The sequence below is a fragment of the Rissa tridactyla genome, chromosome 8, assembly GCF_028500815.1.
Source record: "Rissa tridactyla isolate bRisTri1 chromosome 8, bRisTri1.patW.cur.20221130, whole genome shotgun sequence".
In the NCBI taxonomy this organism is placed as follows: Eukaryota; Metazoa; Chordata; class Aves; order Charadriiformes; family Laridae; genus Rissa; species Rissa tridactyla.
The window spans coordinates 17,786,800-17,807,750 of record NC_071473.1 but is presented as its reverse complement, the minus strand read 5'-3'; the positions used below and the strand labels follow the sequence as shown (position 1 = coordinate 17,807,750).

General features: G+C 53.1%; 2 protein-coding genes across 2 annotated transcripts; one reads left to right on the top strand and one right to left on the bottom strand.

Annotated features, from left to right (window-relative positions):
* Nucleotides 1-6,948: 6,948 nt before the first annotated feature.
* LOC128913476 (nucleoside diphosphate kinase 3-like) lies at nucleotides 6,949-11,180 on the bottom strand. The gene is made up of 5 exons (XM_054211107.1): nucleotides 11,020-11,180; nucleotides 10,374-10,504; nucleotides 9,647-9,748; nucleotides 9,219-9,331; nucleotides 6,949-7,557 (listed from the first exon to the last, which is right to left on the bottom strand). Exons 1-5 carry the CDS (start codon nucleotides 11,063-11,065, stop codon nucleotides 7,440-7,442), a joined length of 510 nt encoding a protein of 169 aa, XP_054067082.1. The 5' UTR covers nucleotides 11,066-11,180; the 3' UTR covers nucleotides 6,949-7,439.
* On the top strand, nucleotides 11,162-20,710 carry EME2 (essential meiotic structure-specific endonuclease subunit 2). Its single transcript, XM_054211782.1, is given in 8 exon segments — nucleotides 11,162-11,404; nucleotides 14,177-14,343; nucleotides 15,343-15,415; nucleotides 15,418-15,520; nucleotides 16,313-16,408; nucleotides 17,454-17,643; nucleotides 18,786-19,308; nucleotides 19,409-20,710. Coding segments are annotated over 8 exon segments (1,485 nt in total). The 5' UTR covers nucleotides 11,162-11,184; the 3' UTR covers nucleotides 19,522-20,710.
* The last annotated feature ends 241 nt before the right edge of the window (nucleotides 20,711-20,951 follow it).

The window sequence follows — 20,951 nt, the reverse complement described above, 5'->3', positions numbered from 1 at the left end:
CAGCAGGGGGTGTCCTCCTCAGGCCCCGTCCCCCTCAGGCCGGCGGAGGAGGCTGCGGGTCGGACCCCCCTCGCCGATGAGAGGGAAGATGAGCACCCAGGGCAGCCCGGGGAAGAGCTCCGGTTACCTCCTCAAGTTCCTGCCGGTGGGGGACAACGAGGTGGGCAAAGGGGAGATCCGGGAGAACCTGCGGGACGAGGCCTCGGCAACGGTAAGGGGGGCTGGGGCGGGGGAAGGCCCGGCCCAAGGCCTCCCGATCCCCGTGCCGGGGGGGGGGGGTGGTTTGTCACTGCCCGTGGGGGCCAGCCTTGGGCAGGCAGGGCTTGTTCTGCCCTTTTTTTGTTTGGGGTTTTTTTTTTCTTTCTTTTTTTCATTAACTGGAAGAATAGCGCTGTTTCTCGGCAGAAAGGCCGTGGTTGTTCCTGAAAACCGCCGGGGTCTGAGGGAGGGTTTGGGGTCGGTGCTCGCTGTCACTGTCCCCGGATGCCCCGTGTCCCCCGGCCCCGCTGGACCTTCCCGAGCGGAGCGCTGCCCCGGCGCCCCGCTCCCGGAGCCGAGCTGGTTTTGTTACCTGAAATAAAAGCCCTCCAAACCAACAGTAGTTTAGAGAGGAGATATTGCTTTATTCGGGTGCTAAGGGGAAAAACCCGCAAATCTAGCACCTCTTACTGGGGGATATTCACCCATTATTTATACACAAAATATTCTCATTATTCTGCCTACCTAATACATAACTCCACCTAGGTTTCCACATTCATTAGGGTGACCGAATAGTCTTTTTGCCTACGCGTATCAAATTTTGCTACGTCGGCAAAACACTTCTGCACAAGCGTGAGTGTCTTGGTGGTCATTTGGGTAAGGAGACCCTTCCTTACATCACCCTTTTAAGGTATTGAGTCATCTCGGGACAGTAAAAGTTTGCTGTAAGTTTGCCAACTTCTTGAAGATGATAAGGATGTGCTTTGAAGTAGCCATAACTCCATCCTAATTGGTATAGGAGTACATACTTGACGTATAGAAGAACCTTGAAGTGATTAACTACTTCTGGTTGTCTCCTCATTATCACTACCTGTAACGTCAGCTCAGGGACCAACTATTTTTACACAGTAAGAAAGTCAGTAATTAGCTATTTTCTCACACAGTAAGAAGGTTAGTAAGAAACAACTATTTTAGAAACAAAGCAGAGGCCTGTCTTTGGTAACTGTTTCCCGTGGCCCAGAGGAAGCGGGGGCCGTCACAACAGAACAGGAGCCCAGTTTCCAGGCTAGAGCTGCTCTTGCTCGGTAGCTGGCTACCGTGGTTGGTCTGCCTCCTGCAAACGTTAAGGTTTCTAATGTAGCCCGTGACAGACCATTAACTACAGCATCACGAGACTGTAATTAAGAGCCAAGGAGCAGTGCGGTGGTATTCCCTGCGTCCCCTCACTGCAGTTAAAGCCTAACATGGCCTGGCGGGCTGCAGGTCCAGGGGTGGTTTTCAACCTGTCGTTCTTTTCCCCCCAGCCTCCATGCAAAATAACATCCCCAAGGGCTTGGCAGAAGCCATCCAGTTCAGCCCCTGCATCATCACTGCAGCCAGGGCTGGAGCCAGGTGGTGCTCGGTTTCACCTGTAAGCAGGAGTCTGGGTGCTTCTTGGTGCTCCGTGTTGATGCTGGCTGAGTTTATAGCGTAAAAGAGCGGCGTGGCTCAGTTCCTGACTGTGTCCTTGCTCCTCGGAGCTACTACCAGTTTGGTAGGGGCTGATGCAAGCGGGCACCTGCTCGGCAGAGATTTACGGGGAGGTGGTGACTCTGAAGTCAGGCTGCTTGTGAAATGAAAGCAGCAAATTCTGGAACTAGAAGGTTGTGCTATCATTCATCTCCTTGGGTGTCTGTCTGAGCTGGTGCGGTTTGCCCTCAAGGAGGTGCTTGGCGCCTTTAAGCCTCCCTGAAGAGAGTTTGTGTCTGCAAAGAACCTGGCTCCCCTGGGAGCTGCAGAGCTGCTCCTTGGGGTTAGCGTTTAGTGAGCAGAAAGGGATGAGGGCTGTTAACAGGGTTGTTGTTTTAAGTGAGGCGTTGAAGTTGGAATTGTCTTCTGATAGAAATGGTTTTGAGCGCCGTATTGAAGTAATGATTGCAAAGTGAGTGTGTGGTGAGGTCATTGATACATACATAAATTACAAAGAATGGTGACTTTGGCTGTCACCATAAAAGCTTTGTCTCTGTACCTGCTATTCTAGAACAAAAAAATACCACCGTTTTTTTTCTGGAAAAAGAAATCTCAGTGAACTAATATTTTCAGAACCTTTCCTCATCTTCTGTGGGTAATCGAACTCATTCCTAATTACAGAGTTAGGTCACACACTCCTTTTTCACCGTAATGTATGCTCTGATAGTCTTTGCCTCTGTTGCTTCTGTGAAGCTACGCGTCTTTTGGATGATCAGTTGGAGTAACTTTGAAATGTGAGTGAAGTTGATACTGCTGATGTTCCTGACGGCCTTGGCCATCAAACTCACTCTGTCTCTGGCATGGGTGGGATGTGTGTACTGACAGGGCTCGTTTCTTCGCCAGCGGCTTTCGCTCTGCCCTGACGGAGACTGTCCCTGCCATGAGGGCACATAGATTTTGTGAACAGCTACTGCCTGGCCTCCTCTGGGACACGTGCCTGGTGCTGTCCTGAAACTGCAAGGGTGGAGTGTTATCTGGAGGCCCTTTTTGTAAATCTTTTATTTCTAAGTGTGTTGGCCTTCTCCTCATCCTCCCCTCCCAGACCCCACATCCCAATTTGAAACTAGTGTTGTATCATCTACTGCTTGTTTGAGCTGCCCAGAAAACAGAACTTGCCTCTTATCAGGCTGAAACGGAGTATGCTTTAGGTTGATCTTGTGAGTGGGACATCTCATCTCCAGCTCAGATCCCTAACCTCTGGTGGAAAGGGGTAAAGCCGTTAGTAAAGCCGTTGTGCCTTCTCTGTCTCGCTTGGATCTGCTGCTTTTACTGTGTTGGCCAATTACAACTGTTCTGACACGGATTTTTTGAAACGTGCTGTGAAACGGGTTGTCCTTTCAGCTCTGGGAAGGCATACCTTTAAAAGCGAAGCTCTCTATCTTTGCTGCTGCTCTTCTGCCATATGCCCGACCTCTAGAAAAGGGTTTGAGGGATCCCTCTCTTCTCCGTTGGCACAGCGGGCAACCAAGAGACGAGCAAGCCCTCTTTCTATCAGCATCGCTATTGTGAGCTGTAAGCCGCAGGCGGCCTCTGTTTGCTTGCGTCCAGTGTCTGTCAGCTCTGGGTGCAGCATGAGCTGTGTCTGTCTTAAAGCGTCATAGTTGTTTCTTCCCATCCTCGTTCAGGGTCCCTGACCAGAAGCATCACTTCTCGACACAGCCTTATAACTTGGCACCTCATACTGCATCAGGCACGTCTTAAAATTAGACACCGTGGTTCCTATTGTGTGTAGCAAGACCTTAGCAACGTCCTTTATTTAAATCGCCATTAGAAATTAATCGGGTGGCTGTTACTTCGTTATTCCCTGGATGCTGTTGGCCTTTGCAGTAAGAGTCATGAGTGGTGCCCCTGACCATTGCTGCACCCCAGCTGCAAGAGCCCCGGATACAGAACTTCTGGTGACATACAAATGGCATTTTGAGGGGGAATATGAGGTCCAGTTGTCACCTGTGTGTTTCTTAGTAGGTTCATGCTGAAGTTCCGGAGTGTATCAGTCTCCAGGAACATCAGGCGAAGCACTCCCTGTGCAATGAACGGGTTTGTTTATGTCCTGTGGCTGGATATTGTCACCTCCCACACCAGGAGGGTTTGTAACTGAGTTGGACTTACATTTTGCTTTCTCTTGGCCAGCTGCAAAAGGTCCTAAATTAAGCCATCTTACTAGTATTTGGGTGAAAAACTGGGCTTTGGGGAGAACATTATGGTTCGTTCTTCTGGGCTTTCCGTGTTGTCCTCCTTCCCAGCTTTCACCCACCCCACTCCCCAGATCTGCACTGGTGGAGGCAGGGTGCCATTCTCAGACCCCCATCACTACTCCTAACGCCTGGAGGACCTCACCCAGGAACCGAAAATCCTGTCTTTCCCTGGAATGCCCTTTCCTCCATCACTGCCTGGCAGGTTTTGATGATCTTCAGCCGTCTTTCAGGGTTAAGGATGCACAGCACCGTAGGAGGGTTGTTTCAGGAGGACTGTGGTTTTGTTGTGTTTTTCTAAAGCTGGGGAGTTCTCGCCGCCTGTAATCCCCTAGATAAATAAAAGCTTTGCTTTTACACGGCTGTGAATACGTTTCTGAGCCTTCAAGTGCACAAAGGTGATGCGAACTGAGCAGTGTAAATCTGAAAAGGGTGGAATGTTCTTCTAATAACTGGGATTAAAAGTTTCTCTGTATTTTTTGCACTCTCCAGATCCCGTGATGTCCACTTCTGTTGGTGTGCAGGGTGTTTTTGTTTGGTTGTTTCAGTACATAACCTGCATAGGAAAGCCCATGGAAAATGTCTGCTTTCCAGCTGTTCCCTGGCATGTTTTCCTCCGGCAGCCTCCCTCTCTCGGAATAGCAGAGCATTTTTCCCTCACACTTGAAAATAGCTACGCTGCGAGCTTAGCTTTCGGAGCTGAGGTTTTATAACCTTGCTTTCTAAAATCACATTTTCTTCCCCTTTACCCCTCGCCTTCCTCTGGCAGCCCAGGCTCAGCCGAAAGGAGCGGTGATACAACAGCATTATGTCACACCGGTTTCTATTTGATTGCAGGCAGAGGAGGAGGAAGGAAGCTCCGATGTGAAAACGTTCGGCTCTGTTTTGCTAAACACTTTGCTGTGACTTGGGACTCACCTGAAAGGGAAATTTCCCTGGGGCGGAGACAATCGTGGCTCAGGGCCCCCCATTGAAGAGCTCTCTGGTTGTTTCTGCAAAAGTTGTAGTAGTAGTACGGTTGCAACATCAGCTCAGAGATTGTTTGTTCCTACAGGGCTTCTGTTTGCTGAGAGCTTTTTTACGTAGCCATAGCTTTTTAGATTTTCTTCCTCTTTTCTACCTCCTCTGTATCTCATTTCCATCACCCCATTGGGAAACCAGACAATATTATATCATTTTAAAACTTTGACACCTGCTCTCCTATAAATGTAACCCTGAAGTGATTAGTGGCCTGTATGTGCTGTGCAGTGCTGCAGCCATTTCAATATCAGGCGCTGAATTGGGACAAAACTCCTCATGCGATTCAAAATATTTGCTAATTAAACAGTCAGTGGTTAAGGAGGAGACATGCAGAAGGGGACAGTGAAAGGCTGTACCTAACTGGCAGTTTAATAAGGGTGCTGTGCATCTCTGGAATAATCTCCTTCTAAAGAAAATGCATTCTTTTTTTTAAATTTCTTTTTAGAGGTGCCTTTTATCTTATTTTACAGCCCAGCTTCTGAGTTCCCAGGCCCGTTTGGGGGTTTTGTCGTACCACTTTCCTGTCCTTGCAAATGATTGCTCCGTGCACACCCTCCCGGTCATGTACCCAGAAATCACCCCGTCTTCTGTTTCCTTCTGTACCAGTTTTAACAGCAGCAGGCTGGGGGCCAAGTGGACAGGAGACCTAACTAGATTAAAAAAAACCAAAACAAAACAAAAACCAATGAAACAATGAAACAAAACCCAAAGAAACAAAACCAAAAAAGTCCACTATTTGCCTGTCCTGTTTACTTAACCTGAAATCATCTCTTGTCCCAAGAGCTGTTATTTTTCTTACATTGCCAAACTGCTTAAGAAACTTGATGGTAAAATCCATACGGGACACAGTGCTGTGAAATGCCTCAGGTTGAGGCGCGCTCATGTTTTTGTAGGTGTCATCTGTCTTACAATGTTAAAATTCAAGGCTTTTCTTCTATTTTAAAAAGGCAAAATGCTGGCTTTCTCCTGGTAGCAGCAAAAGTTGTGCTTCGGAGTTGCTGCCAGAGTAGCTGGGGAGAGATCTTTGTCCTGCAACAGCTGTAGATGAGGAGGAGGAGAGGACTTGGGAGGTTCCAACGTGGGCTGAGAACGGAAGGTTTGAAAATATGATTTTGGGCTGTTGAGAGCTGCTGCGTAGCCACTGCGAGGCGACAGGCTTTGTACGGGTGGGTAGAGGGGTGCCTGCTCTGCTGGCAGGTCCTTCACGGGCCAGGAGAGACTGCTCAGTGCACACAGCAATGTGTTGTAGGTCAGGTCCCTGGAGATTCGTTGTTATTGCTGGAAACGGCACACCGAAAGGTAAAACCAGTGTTCGTGGCCATCCTGATGCTTCCAGCGTGGACGGTCCCTTTCCGGCATGGGGCACGTGGTGCAGCAAGACCAGATTCAGGTGGCAATGAAATGCATCGTGAGTGGTCTCTCCATCACAGCTCTGGGAGCTCTGTAAGTCCTGTGCTTGGCAGGCACATGGTGCTTTGCCCCTCTATGCCCAGCTGAAATGCTGTACCCTTCTTTTTGGGTGTACAGTGTCAGTCTAGAGATGGCTGCATCGTTGCTGGCCGCCTGTGTTGCCGTGTGACCCTTGAAATGGCAAAACCTGGAGATGCCAACTGGCGTTGAGCTGTGGGGTGTGGATGGCAGAGGGGCTGCGTGTGGGCGTCCCGACAATCGGAGACCGCTGCTGTGCGCATCCAGAGGCTCTGCAGGATGCCTGAGCAGGACTGCAGCCGTACGTGGGACCCTGGCGTGCACCGGGAGCAGGCTTCCCAAACACGGTGGTGTGTGCGTCAGACCAGTGGTGATGCCACCAAGATCTGATGCTGGTGGTTGATGAGAAGCTCAACATTCACCAGCAATGTGAGCCAACAGCCCAGAACCCCCCCGCAGCCTGGGCTGCATCCCCAGCAGCGTGGGCAGCAGGGCAAGGGGGGGGGATTCTGCCCCTCTGCTCTGGGGAGACCCCACTGCAGTGCTGCCTCCAGCTCTGGGGCACCAACAGCAGAAGGACATGGAGCTGTTGGAGCGGGGTCAGAGGAGGCCCCGGAGATGCTGGAGCCCCTCTGCTGTGAGGACAGGCTGAGAGAGTTGGGGGGGTTCAGCTGGGAGAAGAGAAGGCAGAATCCTCTGTGAAGCACATTTTTATTCAAGTTCTTGCAAGAGCGTGTGACCTAGCAAGTAGGCCCAGTTTTGGTTCTTGAAGCACACCTTTTTATTTCCTAATCCCAGTCGAATTTTCCCTCCCCTGTTTCCCGTTGATTAGGTACTCCAGGGTTCACAGCTTATCCGGACCGCCTAAAATCCTTCTTGGATGTCCTGCGTCTGTTTAATTCTCTTTATGCTCCACCTAGAGGGCTTATCTGACTTGTTTATTTCTTTCCTTTTTTGGTGAAATTGCTCGATGTCATTAGCCTTGGTTAAACGTTTGACTACCCTTCTAGCCACTAATCCGGTATGAATCAGTTTGTCCAAAAACGTCCCGTGCCTGGTCAGGAAGGTGTACTTCCCCTTGGGCTGCTCTTCTCACGCGTAGATCCAGTGTTCGGCCGTGTCCTCCCAGCAAGTCAGCTCCTCCGGGCGGAACCAGAGGGAGATCTCCTGACGGGCACTCTCAACCGAGTCGCTGCCGTGGATCACATTCCTGTGCAGAAAACAAAAAGGATCAGCCGGCACTAAGTAGGGAAAGGTTGGAAAGGGATGCTGCAGTTTGGAAAGTTTCACCTTGACCAATTTAATTAAACCAATTGAGCCAGTGACTTCCTACAACATTCTTTCCTGCCCCGCAGCCCTGCTCCTTCCAGCTCATGCGTGGTTACACTGATCATGGCTTAGGTCATGGACATGCAGGAGCTGCCAGTTCCCAGCACTCCCTCCTACGATGAGGAACATTTGTTTGGTACCAGAGGAGCTCCAAGTGGCTGTTTACCTGGGGCTTGCCTTGTGTCATGGTTTTGGCCAAATTGTCCAATGGCTGGCAACAGATGCTCCCCCCCAGCCTCTCGTGGACAGGGAGAGATAAAGAGAGATTTACGAGTTTAGAAGAAACTAAACTACTTTAATAAGATATTAAGAATAAGATAAAAAGTAAAATAATGAAATAGGTACAGTATATACAAACCCGTTATTAAGCTCCCAGGCTGACGTAACCCACAGGTACTGGGGAAGTCCCAGGCTGGACTCAGCCACAGGTGGGAACTGGGTTCCAGAGTTGGAGTCAGGAACACACAGATCGGGATCAAAGGCAGATGAACAGACAGGGTCCTCCTCGGACATCAGCCATTGAAGGAAGAGAGCTGACCCTTTGACCCCTCAGCTTTTATACTGAGCATGGGGCAGATGGGATGGAATACCCCTGCTGGTCAGTTTTTGGTCCCCTGTCCTGTCCACTCCTCCCCGCAGGTGGGACCCCTCTACGTTTTTCCGCTTCCAACCCTCTAACGGGGCAAATAACGAAATTAGCTGACCTTGGTTGTTATAGCAATAAGTAGAAGCAAGAGCCTCTCTGCGTACCATTCCTTGGCACAAACTGTCTTACCACTCTGAGCAAACCCCTCCAGACACAACATACTGGTAATTTCAGAGAGTTAGAAGAGGCCTAGCTAAGAAATAAAATTACTGAACAGAAAGTTGGTTCTGTTTTGCCTCAAACCAGGGCACCTTGTTTTTACGTTAATAATTCAAGTTTTGCCTCCAGATTTCCCCCCTTCCTTCTGTCAAAATGGGTCCATTGAAGCAGGTTTGGTATCAGACCCCACAGAACAGAAACCTTATCCAGGAGGGTCCAATAAAAGCTGTGTCTGACACAAGCCAGGCTGTAGCCACCTGAGGTCACAGCTGGTGGATCTTCACTGGTGAAGAGCCCTAACACGTGGAGAGCTCCTGCTTGGCCTTCGTTACAGACTCAGATGCCTGGTGGAGCTACAGCAGCTCTCCAGGTGCCCTGCTCCCCACGGAAAGGGCTGAGAGGGCTTCTCTCTTCCTCTTCCCAGCCTGAGTCTTGATTCCCCAGAGCAAAAGACAAGCAAACCCCACCTCCTTTCAACAGAGAAGCCCTTAGGAGGCAGGAAAGGCACAAAGCTGGGCTCTTCCCTTCTGGCAAAGCCAGCCCCAGGAGGCAGAGGTCGGCACCTCCTGCCTGGGCTGCTCTGCAAGCTGTTGGAGGGAAACAGCTCTGATCGGAGCACAGAAGGGAGCAGCTCTGCTCTGCAGACGCAGATTCCCATGGCTTAGACAGGCCTTTCACAGGGATGCTGGCACAGGATGCACAGAAATACTGAGGGAACAAAAAGCCAAAGCTCTCACTTGCTGACTTCAACGCAGAAGTCTCCTCGGATGGTGCCAGGCCTGGATTCGGCTGGGTTAGTCTCCCCAATCATTGTGCGAACTGTCTTGACCACATCCAGGCCCTGCCAGACCTACAGGGCAGCAAAACAAGAATCACCTTCCACAGCTCATCTTGGCTGTCCTCTAAATTCCCCACCTGATCCACCTGGGAGAGAGACAAGAAAGGGTCTCTCTGTAAACAGTCTTCAAAAGTTCATTTTGGAAAATAATCAGAATTGTCTGTGGATTTGATTTACCACACAAAATGCCCCTGCAGTTCAGTACAGCTTCGAGAGGCCCTCTGAAGAGAGAGGCTGCCTTGTTTCCATCGTACCACACGCCACTGCTGCTTATACTTTGCGCTTACTTTCTGTTCCTTGGTTCAGGAGAACCCGGCCAGCACTCACCATGGCCACCACGGGCCCGGAGCTCATGTACTTCACCAGCCGGCTGTAGAAGGGACGGTCGCGGAGGGCGATGTAGTGCTCCTTCAGCAGCTCCTCCGAGGCCTGAGCACAAAGAGCACAAAGCTTAGTCTGCTGCGAACAGGGGGGAAACGGGCAAGGTCTGCAACTCAGAGGTGGAGCTGAAGCTGCACAGTGTGTGTTGTAACTAAGCTCCCGCACGGACGCTCGCTTCCAGGGGTAAAATGGTTTTACTTTGCTGAAGCCTGAGCATCATGGACCAACTCCTCCAGCTCCGGGGTTGACAGGCCCAGGCTGGCATCTCGGGAAAACGGGCTCCAAACTTCTCCAGGCCTTGTTGCCAAAGCAGAAGGGCAGCGCTTCAGCCCCAGAGGGCTCTGGGGGCATCTCTTTATAGAAGCCCCCATGGAGGGGGGAAGCTTCTAGGTCAGAGGAGCAACACCGGCCCATTTACAACAGCCACGTACGAGAGCACGGACAGAGCAAAGGGCTACCACACTCCCCATAGCAGCCATCACCCCTCCAGCAGCAGTTTCGGCACCTGGGAGCCACCCTCTCTGCAACCTGCGAGGATGTGCTGCCCAAAGGACAACAGCAGGCTGTTCCCCAGCAGGAACTGCCCAGGATTCACGGCGGAGCCAAGGCCTTGCTCCGGCCTGGGCCCCTCGGCACCAGGGACGCCCCCTGCCAGGCCGGGCCATTCACCCACCTGCAGGAGCTTCATCCCCACCAGCTGCAGCCCCTTCCTCTCGAACCGCCGGATGATCTCCCCGACCAGGTGCCGCTGGACCCCGTCCGGTTTGATGGCCACGAAGGTGCGCTCGCTGGCCCCGCCGAAGGCTGAAGGGAGAGGGCGGAGGTGTGAGGGGGCGGGGGGGAAGGAGACCAGCCCGGGCCCCTCAGCCGCGGGGGCACAGGGGGGACCCGGCCTGGGGGCAGAGGAGAAGCGGGGGCCCGGCCCGGCCCCGGGTAGGGACACAGAGGGGGGCCCGGCCCCGGGGTGGGCACAGAGGGAGAGCGGGGTCCCAACCCCGGGGGCATAGGGGGGGTCCCAGCCCGGTCCCGCCGGGGGGAATGCAGGGTGGGGGGTCCGGCCCGGCCCCGGGGGTGGGACACAAGGGGGAACCGGGTCCCGGCCCGGTCGGGAACGGTGTGGGGGAACCGGCCCAGTCCCGGAGTGGGGGGCACAGAGGTGGGGAGAAGCCGGCCTGGTGCCGGGGACGGGGGGACCCAGCCCCGGGGGTAGAAGGGGGGCGGAGGGCCCGCGCCGGCACGGGGCGGGGAGGGGGGCTAGTCCCGGCGGTAGAAGGGACCCAGCGATAGAGGGGAGATCGAGATCCAGTCCCATCCCGCACCGCTCTGGAAGAGGCCGGCGAAGAGCCCCAGCACCAGGCAGATCATGGCGGCGCCGCTCTTAAAGGGGCCGAGCCCCCGCCCCGACACCCGCCCCCCGCGGAACGATCGTGCCGGGGCCCAGGAGCCGGCGGGGCCCGTTAGAGGGTGGTGCTGTCCCCGTTCCCATGGCAACGGGCTGGGCCTGGCGCCTCCCGCCGGCTCTCGGTAACGGCCGGCGCCTGGCCGGACTCCGAGTCGGAGCCCGAGAGCCGGCCCGGGCCCGGCCGGCCGAGGCGGCGGAGGGCCCCCGGGGAGGCTGCAGCCGGGAGGAGCAGGAGGCGCTGGAGAAGCGGCAGCAGCGGCCGGAGCGGTGCCGGCGGCTGACGGAGGTGTGCGCCCACCCGGGCATGGGGGTTTCGGGGCGGAGCCGGGGAGGCCGAGCCCGCTGGGGCGGCCCGGGGGGCCTCCGGGGAGGCCTGTGCGGGGTGGGACACCCGGGGCCTGGGGCCCACGCAGCCCCTGGGTGTTTATTAGGCTCTTTTGGTTCCGTATCTCCGTTGTGACCGCAGCAGTTAAACTGCGTGGGCAGCTGCTGTGGTCCCCACCTCGTTCCTGAGCATCATGGAGAGAGGACTGTGTGAGCCGAGACGGGCAGGACGCAGGAACAACCACAAAAACACAGATGAAATGCAAAGAGTAAATTTAATCTCGATACCTTGTGAACTGGGGGATATCTGAAGCAGCAAGCGGGAATGCAGGCACCGCGGGGCTCAGTCCTTGCTGGCGAGAGCCCTTGCTAGCGAGAGAGTTTGAACCTGCTGTTCTTGCCTGTATTTCAGGGGTTGAAGCAGGCATATTGTGCTTTGATCTTCTCGGACAGCAGGGCAGGAATCTCAGGCATGTTCGATAAGGCGCTCCTGAGTCCATCACAGGCCTGCGTTATCTAAGTGTGGATGTTCTGCTTGTCAAGCACATAAGACTAAACAACGATTAGTGTGATATATGTGTTTTCCAACACCCCAGGTGCAAGTCACGGGAGCGTATTTACAGTCCTTCTCCCAATCTTCTGTTACTTTCCCAGAAGGACCAACCCCTCCAGCTCCGGGGCTGACTGACCCAGGTTGTCACCTCTTGAACATGGGCTCTTAACTTCTCCGGGCCTTGTTGCCAAAGCAAAAGGGCAGCCCTTCAGCCCCAGAGGGCTCTGGGAGCATGTCCTTATAAAGCCCATGTTTCTGATCTAGTTCTGGGTCAGCGAGCTCCCAGCTGTTAATTTGCTCACGTCCTCCAGGGTCGATATGAAGAGATAAGAAGACCTGTAGTCCCAATCTCCACCGCTTGCTTGGGCTGGGCGATGTTACCTGCCGTCTGGAACTCGCCTCTTGGTTCAGCTCCAAAATAAGCCTCTGGAAATACCAGCGCCTGAAATAGGTTCTGCAGGTGCCTCACAGAGGGCTGGGTCTGCTTCCAGAACTGCTCTGCCTCATTGGGGAGGATGTTCAGGGCATCAGGACCCCACAGGTTACGGTGCAGAGCTTCGCTGGCAGAAAATGAGGTGGCTTATTTTGTCAGGGACAGAGTGGCCGGTGTGGTAAGTGTGATGCTGTGTCCCGGTCCCCAACAACTTGAATCCAAGCTCATCACCGCACACGTGTAATTAGAGCCGTAAGCGTTATATCTTGAATTACTCTATTCGTTAGCATCTGTCATGCACTACTTTTTGCTGATTACATTATCTTTATGGTAAGCATTTGCTCCACTGCCAATTGCTAGCAGCAAGATTTGTTTAACTAAACATGTTTTTTAAGGACACATGTGGTTTGTATCTTTAAATGTTCTGTTTAGAGACTTGGTCTGCTCACTCTCCTCCAGTAGAAAAAAACTGTGGGGGATAAATATTGTCATCTGTTGTGTTGTGGAATTTGGTGTGAAGTCGTGGGTACAGCTGGTGCTTGGGAGGTGGTGGAGGTCCCAGAAGTGTATTTTCACAGCCTTTCTCCAGGTGAGCGATCCCATTTGAGCGGGGTCAGCCTGGGGAAGCAGGCTGGCCAGGTGTCATGCACAGCCCACCAGGGAAAATGCGCGTGATTTGCACTTTAAAAACTCCACTGTGGCGATTATATCAGCACCCGCCGAGTCCTCAGAGTTTCTCTCTGTCCCTGGGTTTCACATTCCCCTCTGCCTCAGTGATAATTGGTTTAGTTCTTGCTCATCTCTTTATTCTACCCTCATTCCTGCAGAGGTCCCAACCCCTCTTCTGCCTTCCCAACCCTCTTCTCCATCCCTCACTGCACCAGCTTTTCCCCTCCTCTTCCCGGGTGCCGGCAGAGGGAGCGCAGGCAGCACGGAGGAGCACTCTGCCTGCTCCATGCCTGCAGCACCCTGCCCTGCACCCTGAGGTCCCTCCTGACCCGGGGAGCAGCTTGGGGCTGGGCTGGGCAGTCCAACTGGCAAAGCTCCCTCGTAAAACAAGGTGTTGGTATTTTTAACGTGGACAAGCAGCATGTTCTTAAGCCCTCCCTTTGCATTCTTAGAAATAGTTGTGCTATTTTGTTGAAACATCTCAAATAAATTCAGTCTAGAGCGGGTATCTGTCAAAGAAAACCGTCCAAACGCCTGGTTTGAGGAGGTGAGGAAGGTGCCTGACGGATGGTGTCAACTCACGGTAGCTACAATTGACAGCGCTTGCAGAACCAGTGATAAAGAGCCTGTTCTCCGTGGGCTCCCCGGTGATGTCCAGGGGGTGGCCAGCCTGGCTGCTGGAGTAGTAGCGTGCACAGTCTTCTTTCACAGAGAGAGATAGATTTCAAAAATAATTAAGTCTCTACAAATTTTGTAAAATTAGATCTTGAGGGAACAGAAGAGAAGGCTTTGAAAGTTTCCCTTAGTGACCTAGAATGTGTGAGCTGGTTTTTACAGTCATTGTGGGAAACCGCCCATCACTGTCCAGGTACTTGGCTGGAGTGACAAAGGACAATTTTAGAGGTGCCTGCAGAGGTGGTCAACGATGAAGTCAATAACTCAGCAATCCAGCCAGCAAGTGCATACGCTGTAGGCAACCAGACTTCCCACGCTTGCAGAATTCCTCATTTTCCACTTGCATTTTTGTTGTTGTTTATTAATGCTGATAAAATACCTCTTTTTTTTATGTCAGGATTTTTCTGTCCTTCTCCACAGGCCTCCTCAAAGATCCTGGCTCAGACGCTTGGGTGAATGTTTTAAGTTCCTTGGACTGTAAATACTCTTTTGAGCCTCAGGCAATTCCCTGCAGCATAACCTGGAGGAGAAACATGCCAAACGCTCCGTCCACTCCAGTGAGTCCTTCTCATCTTCTCTGTACGTGGTAACCAGCAACTGCTGTGCTGTGGGGAGAAAGCTTTGACCTGCCTCTCCAGGCTGGGCATCAGCCTCAGAAACGCTGATTACTGGTGACCAGTTAGCTCTCACCCAGATTATTCCAAATCCAATGTCTTTTAAACATCTACATCTCATTGTTTTAGGCAGGTGTGCATCTAGGGTGAGCCCAAGGAGCCTGCAGTAAGCCAGAATGAGACCACAAGTCACTGATGCAGAGGTTTTTCTTGGGTACGTAGCAGCATTTCCAGCCCAGCTGTGCATGGCGTGCTGCCACAGGCAACAGCTGCGCGTCTGGGAGAGGCTGGGCAAATTTGCTGCAGGGCCCCTCGTGTGGGAAGCTCAGTGGTCGCTTCTTGAGCCCCCTTACTGGGAACCTGAAAGGGCATGTACCTTCTGGCACCAAACACAGTTCCCATTTCAGTTTGGTTTCGGCAGCTTCTGTGTAAAACGATATCCGCGTGGCAGTGAAGGCTGTTCTCGTGCTCACCCCCACTCAGCCCCACTACAGGAATTTCAGGCGGAGGCAGAACTCTGTTTCTGCTGTTGCTGGACAAAACATTGCAGATACTGTGGTCATATAATAGACTACAGATAACGTAGGTGCAGATAACGTGGTCGTCTAACAGTGTGCAATGCAAAGCCATTTTGTGTCCTTTCATCATAGTTAGCAACTTCTGCAGTTGTCACTGCCTTCCGTACCTTTTGCACCTTCAGTGATCTGCTTTTTGGGGGAGGATTTTTACCTTTCAGTTCAGCCGTCGTCTTTCACCAGTGTAGTATTGACGTAGCCTTGCGAGTGTTAGTGCCTCTTACAGTGTGGGCCCTGCACAGGTGGAGACTTGCTGTCTGCTTTCATGCTGGACCCCTGCTTCTGTTGGGAATGATTTCATCTTCTTTAGGATGGCCCCAAGGTGAAGACTGAAGAGGAGAAAGAGGTGTTGGTAGAGCCAGAAGATTTTCTTAAGCGCCTCCTTTCCCTAATGCAGGTGATACAGGCCTCAGAGCAAGACCTATGCCAAGTGCTCTACAACAGAGTCACTCTGCCAGGCGAGCAGGCAGGCAGCAGGCACTGAGCCCTGGAAGGCAACGTCCCAGCTCCCAGCCTGGCCCAGAGCTGGCTGTGACTCAGGAGGAGATTACTGGAGGTAAAACTTCTTACTCTCTTTCAAGTTTTATATTCCTTAGGGTTGAGCTGTGCGGAAAAGCCTCCCACTGGTGAGCTCTTGTGTGTAAGGAATGCTTTGCCAGGGGAGGCGGTGGCTGGCTCGGATCAGGCTGCATCCTCATGCCTCCTCCTTCTCCATGGCTGGCAACGGAATTGAAGAGGGACTGCAGACTTCAAGGCATGGTTTGGACCCTCTTGTTCTTAAGACCTTGCTTCAAGGCTTAAGATCTGATCCAGCCTCCCCTCCCCAGCCCCACCAAGAACTGCCCATTTAGCTGTGAAAGGAGCATTTGATTCTCTCTCGGGTCTCTGCCTTGCAGAGCCTGTGTCCCACAGCAGAGCAGCAATGTTCCTTTTGGTGCCACAGTAGTCACAAACTAGGTCAAATACCGTTTAAACCCTTGCTTGATATCCCTTGAACTAAATTCCTGCCCTGCCTGAGTATGCCCCAAAGGGGGTTATGACTCGCTGGCTTACTGGGAGCTAAGAAGGATGAGCAGGCTTTACTGTGGCCCCATGTAAACAGAGCTAATGCAGCCCAGCCTCCCTCCCCTTCCACCCCCAGCCCAGCTTCATCCTGCCAAGGGAAGTGTCCTACCCATATGCTTTCCTTGCTCCTCTCACTGGGTGCCTTTGGTGGCCAGGGCTGACACCAGCGCTCCTGGCTGAGGGTTGAGGAGGGTGAGGGCCTCAGGCTCACGGCTGGCCCACCCGAGCCTGTCTTTGTCCCATTGGTCGGCGAGTTGCATGTTTCACCTCTGTCGCTTCTCCTCCAGGCGCTGGTGGTGCTGGTGGGCTAAAATCGAAGTACTGTTCCTAGACACGTGGCAGGAATTCGTCCAGTATGTCTCTGCACTGAGGAAGGCAATAGCAAAACACCTGTACAAGTGAGTTGTGTCACTGGACTTGGTCACCTCCCAAGCCCAGAGCTTTGGGAAACCTCAGTGGAACTTACAGGAACGTGCTGGGAACAGGATTCTGGGCTGCATCCCCAGCAGCGTGGGCAGCAGGGCGAGGGGGGGATTCTGCCCCTCTGCTCCGCTCTGGGGAGACCCCCCTGCAGTGCTGCCTCCAGCCCTGGGGCACCAACAGCAGAAGGACACGGAGCTGTTGGAGCGGGGCCAGAGGAGGCCCCAGAGATGCTGGGAGGGCTGGAGCCCCTCTGCTGTGAGGACAGGCTGAGAGAGCTGGGGGGGTTCAGCCTGGAGAAGAGAAGGCTCCGGGGAGACCTTGGAGCCCCTTCCAGTCCCTAAAGGGGCTCCAGGAAAGCTGGGGAGGGACTCTGGAGCAGGGAGGGGAGCCATGGGACGAGGGGGAATGGTTTTAAACTGGAAGAGGGGAGATTGAGATGAGATATTGGGAAGAAATTGTTGGCTGTGAGGGTGGTGAGCCCCTGGCCCAGGTTGCCCAGAGAAGCTGTGGCTGCCCCATCCCTGGAGGTGTTCAAGGGCAGGTTGGAGGGGGCTTGGAGCAACCTGGTGTGGTGGGAGGTGTCCCTGCCCAGGGCAGGGGGTGGCACTGGATGGCCTTAAGGTCTCTTTCAGCCCAAACCATTCTGTGATTCTATCTGTCTGTGGCTACCAGCCTGTCCGTGATGCCATCAGTGTAAGAGCCTGGACTAGATATGTCTCAAGATCATTTTCAGTCCCTGTGCTGACGAAAATCCTCTGTTCTCATGGTGAATGTAGTACTCATTCCGCACTAGGAAAGAAGCAAAAATGATAGCCTTAGGAAAATCTTTTCACCAAGATGTTCCAGAGCTTTCCAGGGAAGGAAAGAAAATTATGAGGGGGGGAAAAAATATTAGGCCTGGGCAGAAAAAGGTTTTAGAAGGAATGCTTTGGGAAGGCTGCAGCATCTGGGGTCTGCAGGCCTGTGCTCAGTGCACGCACCGGCCCCAGGTCTGGCTCTCAGCAGTCTGTCTTTCTGCAGGAGGCAGCTGGGGTCGCAGGAGGTGCCTTTTTGCACTGCCGGGGCCTGGGCCAGCGGGGTGTGAGTGGAGAAGGACAGCACAGGACTCCGGCAGGTGTGGAAGAGACAACTCCAGCGGTTCAACAGAGTCAGCCCTGTGACAGCAGCGGCTGTAGCAGAAGCATATCCCTCCCCAAGCCTCCTGTTACAGGTAAGCGCTCAAACCCCTCCATGTCCTGTGAAAAGCCTGGAGGATGAAGGCAGGGAGGGGTGCCACGTGCTTCCTTGCATAAAGATCTTTGTTGATGCAGCAAACAAGCCCCGAGTGTGAAATCAGCTCTCCAGAAAGGCAAGGCTTGTCTCCAGATGGGTGTGTGACTTGAACCGTAGCTTTGTTTGAGCAGTAGCTTCTTACCCCTCCTGTTGGCCCTTCCAGACCTCTCCTGGCCTTGGTCTCACCTCACAGCACCCCCTCAAAGTGTCTTTGCATTTTTGCTTGGCCATATGTTTGGTTGCCCACCCCAGCCAGCACAGCTGAGGGTTTGTTGGAGGCATCCCATTGCCAGTGTCCAACGTGGTCCGTCTGTCAGCTTTGCTTGTTTTTATTGGAAATGGGTGATGTCGCAGGTGGCTGCTGCTACCGGCCGGCAGCTCTACATCACCCTCGAGCAGAAAATCCGTGTCATCCCTACAGCCTGTGAGGGATTTCCTCAGCTCTCTTACCGCTTGCTGACACCAGCGGCATACCCCGCTCTTTCCTTGCTCTTCTGTTGTCTGCCCCTTCAGGGAGCCGATTCAGCTCACTAACCGCTCCCTCTCCCTGCTCCCCTTAGCTTTCTGCTGGTTCGTGAGCTAAACTGGCTCAGCGAGGTGGCGGGGGAGCCGGATTAGACGAATATGCTGTCTAACCCTCTGACAGCAGCTTACCCAATTCATGAAGACACTTTTTTATCAGCAAGTGCTTGTTTTTGTGAGCGTGAATCACATAAACTCTTTCCATTAGATCAGGAACTGTGACAGAACTTTTTAGAAAGAGTGTCATGTAATCAGTACTCTCCTCTCTGGAGCTTTGATCTCTGTCCCTGGCACAGATGCTTCAGAAGAAGTGGCTTTACTGTTCTCTCCTTGTACACTGGAGGGGCAATGCACAATTCTGAGTGTGTGTGAGGTCTGGTTTGCAAGTGGTAGATCTTGTTTCTTCTGGGTTTTATCCCCTGATCCTGGTACGTTTGGATGAAGGCTCAGTCACGGATCCTCACTGTAACGACGGGATTGAGCCTTGCAGGGGAGACTGGAGTCTCCTCTTAGAGCATCTGTGCTAACTGCGTGCTTCCTTCTCTTGCGTGCTCAAAGGCCTACGAAAACTGCAGCACAGAAGATGAAAAATGTCTCCTGATCAGTGACATCCCAGTGAAATCAGACGTCAGCAGGAAAGTTGGGCCAGACTTATCCCGCTGCATCTACCTCTTCATGGTATCCACTGCCCCTGACCTTGTCCTGGACCTGGGCACACAGAGGGACCGTGGGCCGTGCCCGTCAGCCGCCTCCTTTTATCTGCCAAGACCGGGCAATGGGAGCTGCTGCTGGCATGTCCAGCGCTGCTGGGAGCCCGGCCAGGGGAAGCAGCTGATTCCGTTGCAGAACAGAAACCTGCACATCAATAAATGTCTTGTTACAGATGCTTTCTTCGGCCTCTTGGCTTCCCTTTCCTTTTTCAGCTGCCCCAGCTTTCTATCCCCCTGGCTGGAAAGCTGGCTGTCTCCTAAGAGAGCTGGGGAATGGCTGGAAGAGGGGCTGGATGTGACAGTGTTAGTGAGCTGTCCCCGAGCAGCGCAGGATCAGCTCCTCTGTAAGTCTGGCCTGCGCTGCCTTTCAGGTGAGTTGTCAAGTGAGCCATGTATTTTCTGCAGCATGTCCTGACTTTTAACGTTCTGCTCCCCACTGGCTCTTTGGTGAGACTGGACCTCTTACTCTAGGTCCTGCTGGTGGCTTTCTCAGGCAGCTGGCTCCTGCTGGAGTTACTTCAGAAAACACTGACCAGCCGTCGGAACCAGCTGGTGGCCAGGGAGGAACCACATCCCTGGGGTAACCCGGAGCTCAGGGCAGGGGAGGGGTGCGTTCGTTGGCTGAACTCCCAACAGGAGGAAACCCCAGATGAGCTCCAGAAAACTCCATGTGAAATGGCGGGTTAGGATGGGCTTCTCTTTTCCCAAAGCAAACATTGTGGTCTTTTACTCAGGAATAGCCGCAGGAAGGACCGCAGGGGTCAGGGACTTCCCAGTGCCTGCGGGTTTGGTATTGCTAACTGGGGCCTTCCACAGTGACACAGAAACCCCCGAACTTCCTCCCGTCAACCGCAGCTCGCTGGCTCCAAGCAACACCCCCCCGGTGCTGTGGAAGTGGGAGCTCACCCTCCGAACAAAGTTCCTCCTTTGCCAGGGGCTCTTCTGCCTCCAGCTGCTGATGCTTCAGTTAATTCCTGGGGAGGAGCAATCCAGCAAAGGCTGGTTTTTCTGGCTGCAGCACCAATACGGATGGATCGAGAGCGAGCCCATCCTGGTTGATCAAGGTTCTCATTCAAAGCCTGTCACCAGAGAAGCGAGAGCCATCTTCGCTGAAAGATCCGTCGTGGGGGAAGGAAAGGCAGGGAGTTGTGGGGCTCAGCAGGGAATAAATGCATGTGGTGCAAAAAGCTCTACCGGAGCCTTTGCAGGTCTGTAAGAGGAGCAGGGGAAAAGGCAGCTTGTCCTCATCTACGGGGAGCAGCTAAAGCGCTGTCCTGGGTTGAGCGACGCGGGACTGAGTTCTAATGCATGGGAAAACTGCATTTTTATAAAACCCTAGTATCTGAATTTGTGAAAATATTTACTTTATAGGCAGCTCTGGGGTGCGGGTTTCAAGGTCTCTGTTTTCAAGCCTCGCCAGGTGCAGGGATGAGGAGGAGCGAGACCCAGGCTCTCGACCCGAGCTGCCAACAGGACTATTTCATACCATGAACGGCACAGTCAATATAAATCAGAAAGTTTGCTGAGGAGTTCTCTCTCTCTTCCTTGCTGGCTGCCATCCTGAGCACTCCTTGCCCCAGTGCTGGAGCCCTGAGCCCTTCCCTTCCTCCTGAAGCCGCAACGCTTGCAGTGTCCCACATTTGCTGTCCCCTGCGGGGAGTGCGCAGCTTCCTGTGATGGAATGGGCTGAGGGTAATCCTTGTGTATTTTATATTGGCTCTTTAGTGTTTTTAATTATTTAGTCTTATTCTATTAAATCTGTTTATATTTCAACCCTCGGATTTCCTTGTTTTTTCCCCCGATTCCCCTTCCTGGTGGGGAGGGGTCAATCAGGTGAGAGAATAATCATCTAAAGGACAATAAATTGTTCTGGGTTTCTCAAACCGTAACAAGCGCTTTCCCCTCCTCTTGCCTGTCTAAAATCCGAGGGTAGCTCCAACGCAGAAGAGCAGGGGGGCCCTGCTGCCTGCTGGATTAGTCGCTCACCCGGGCTCTCATCCAGCATTTCCCTCTG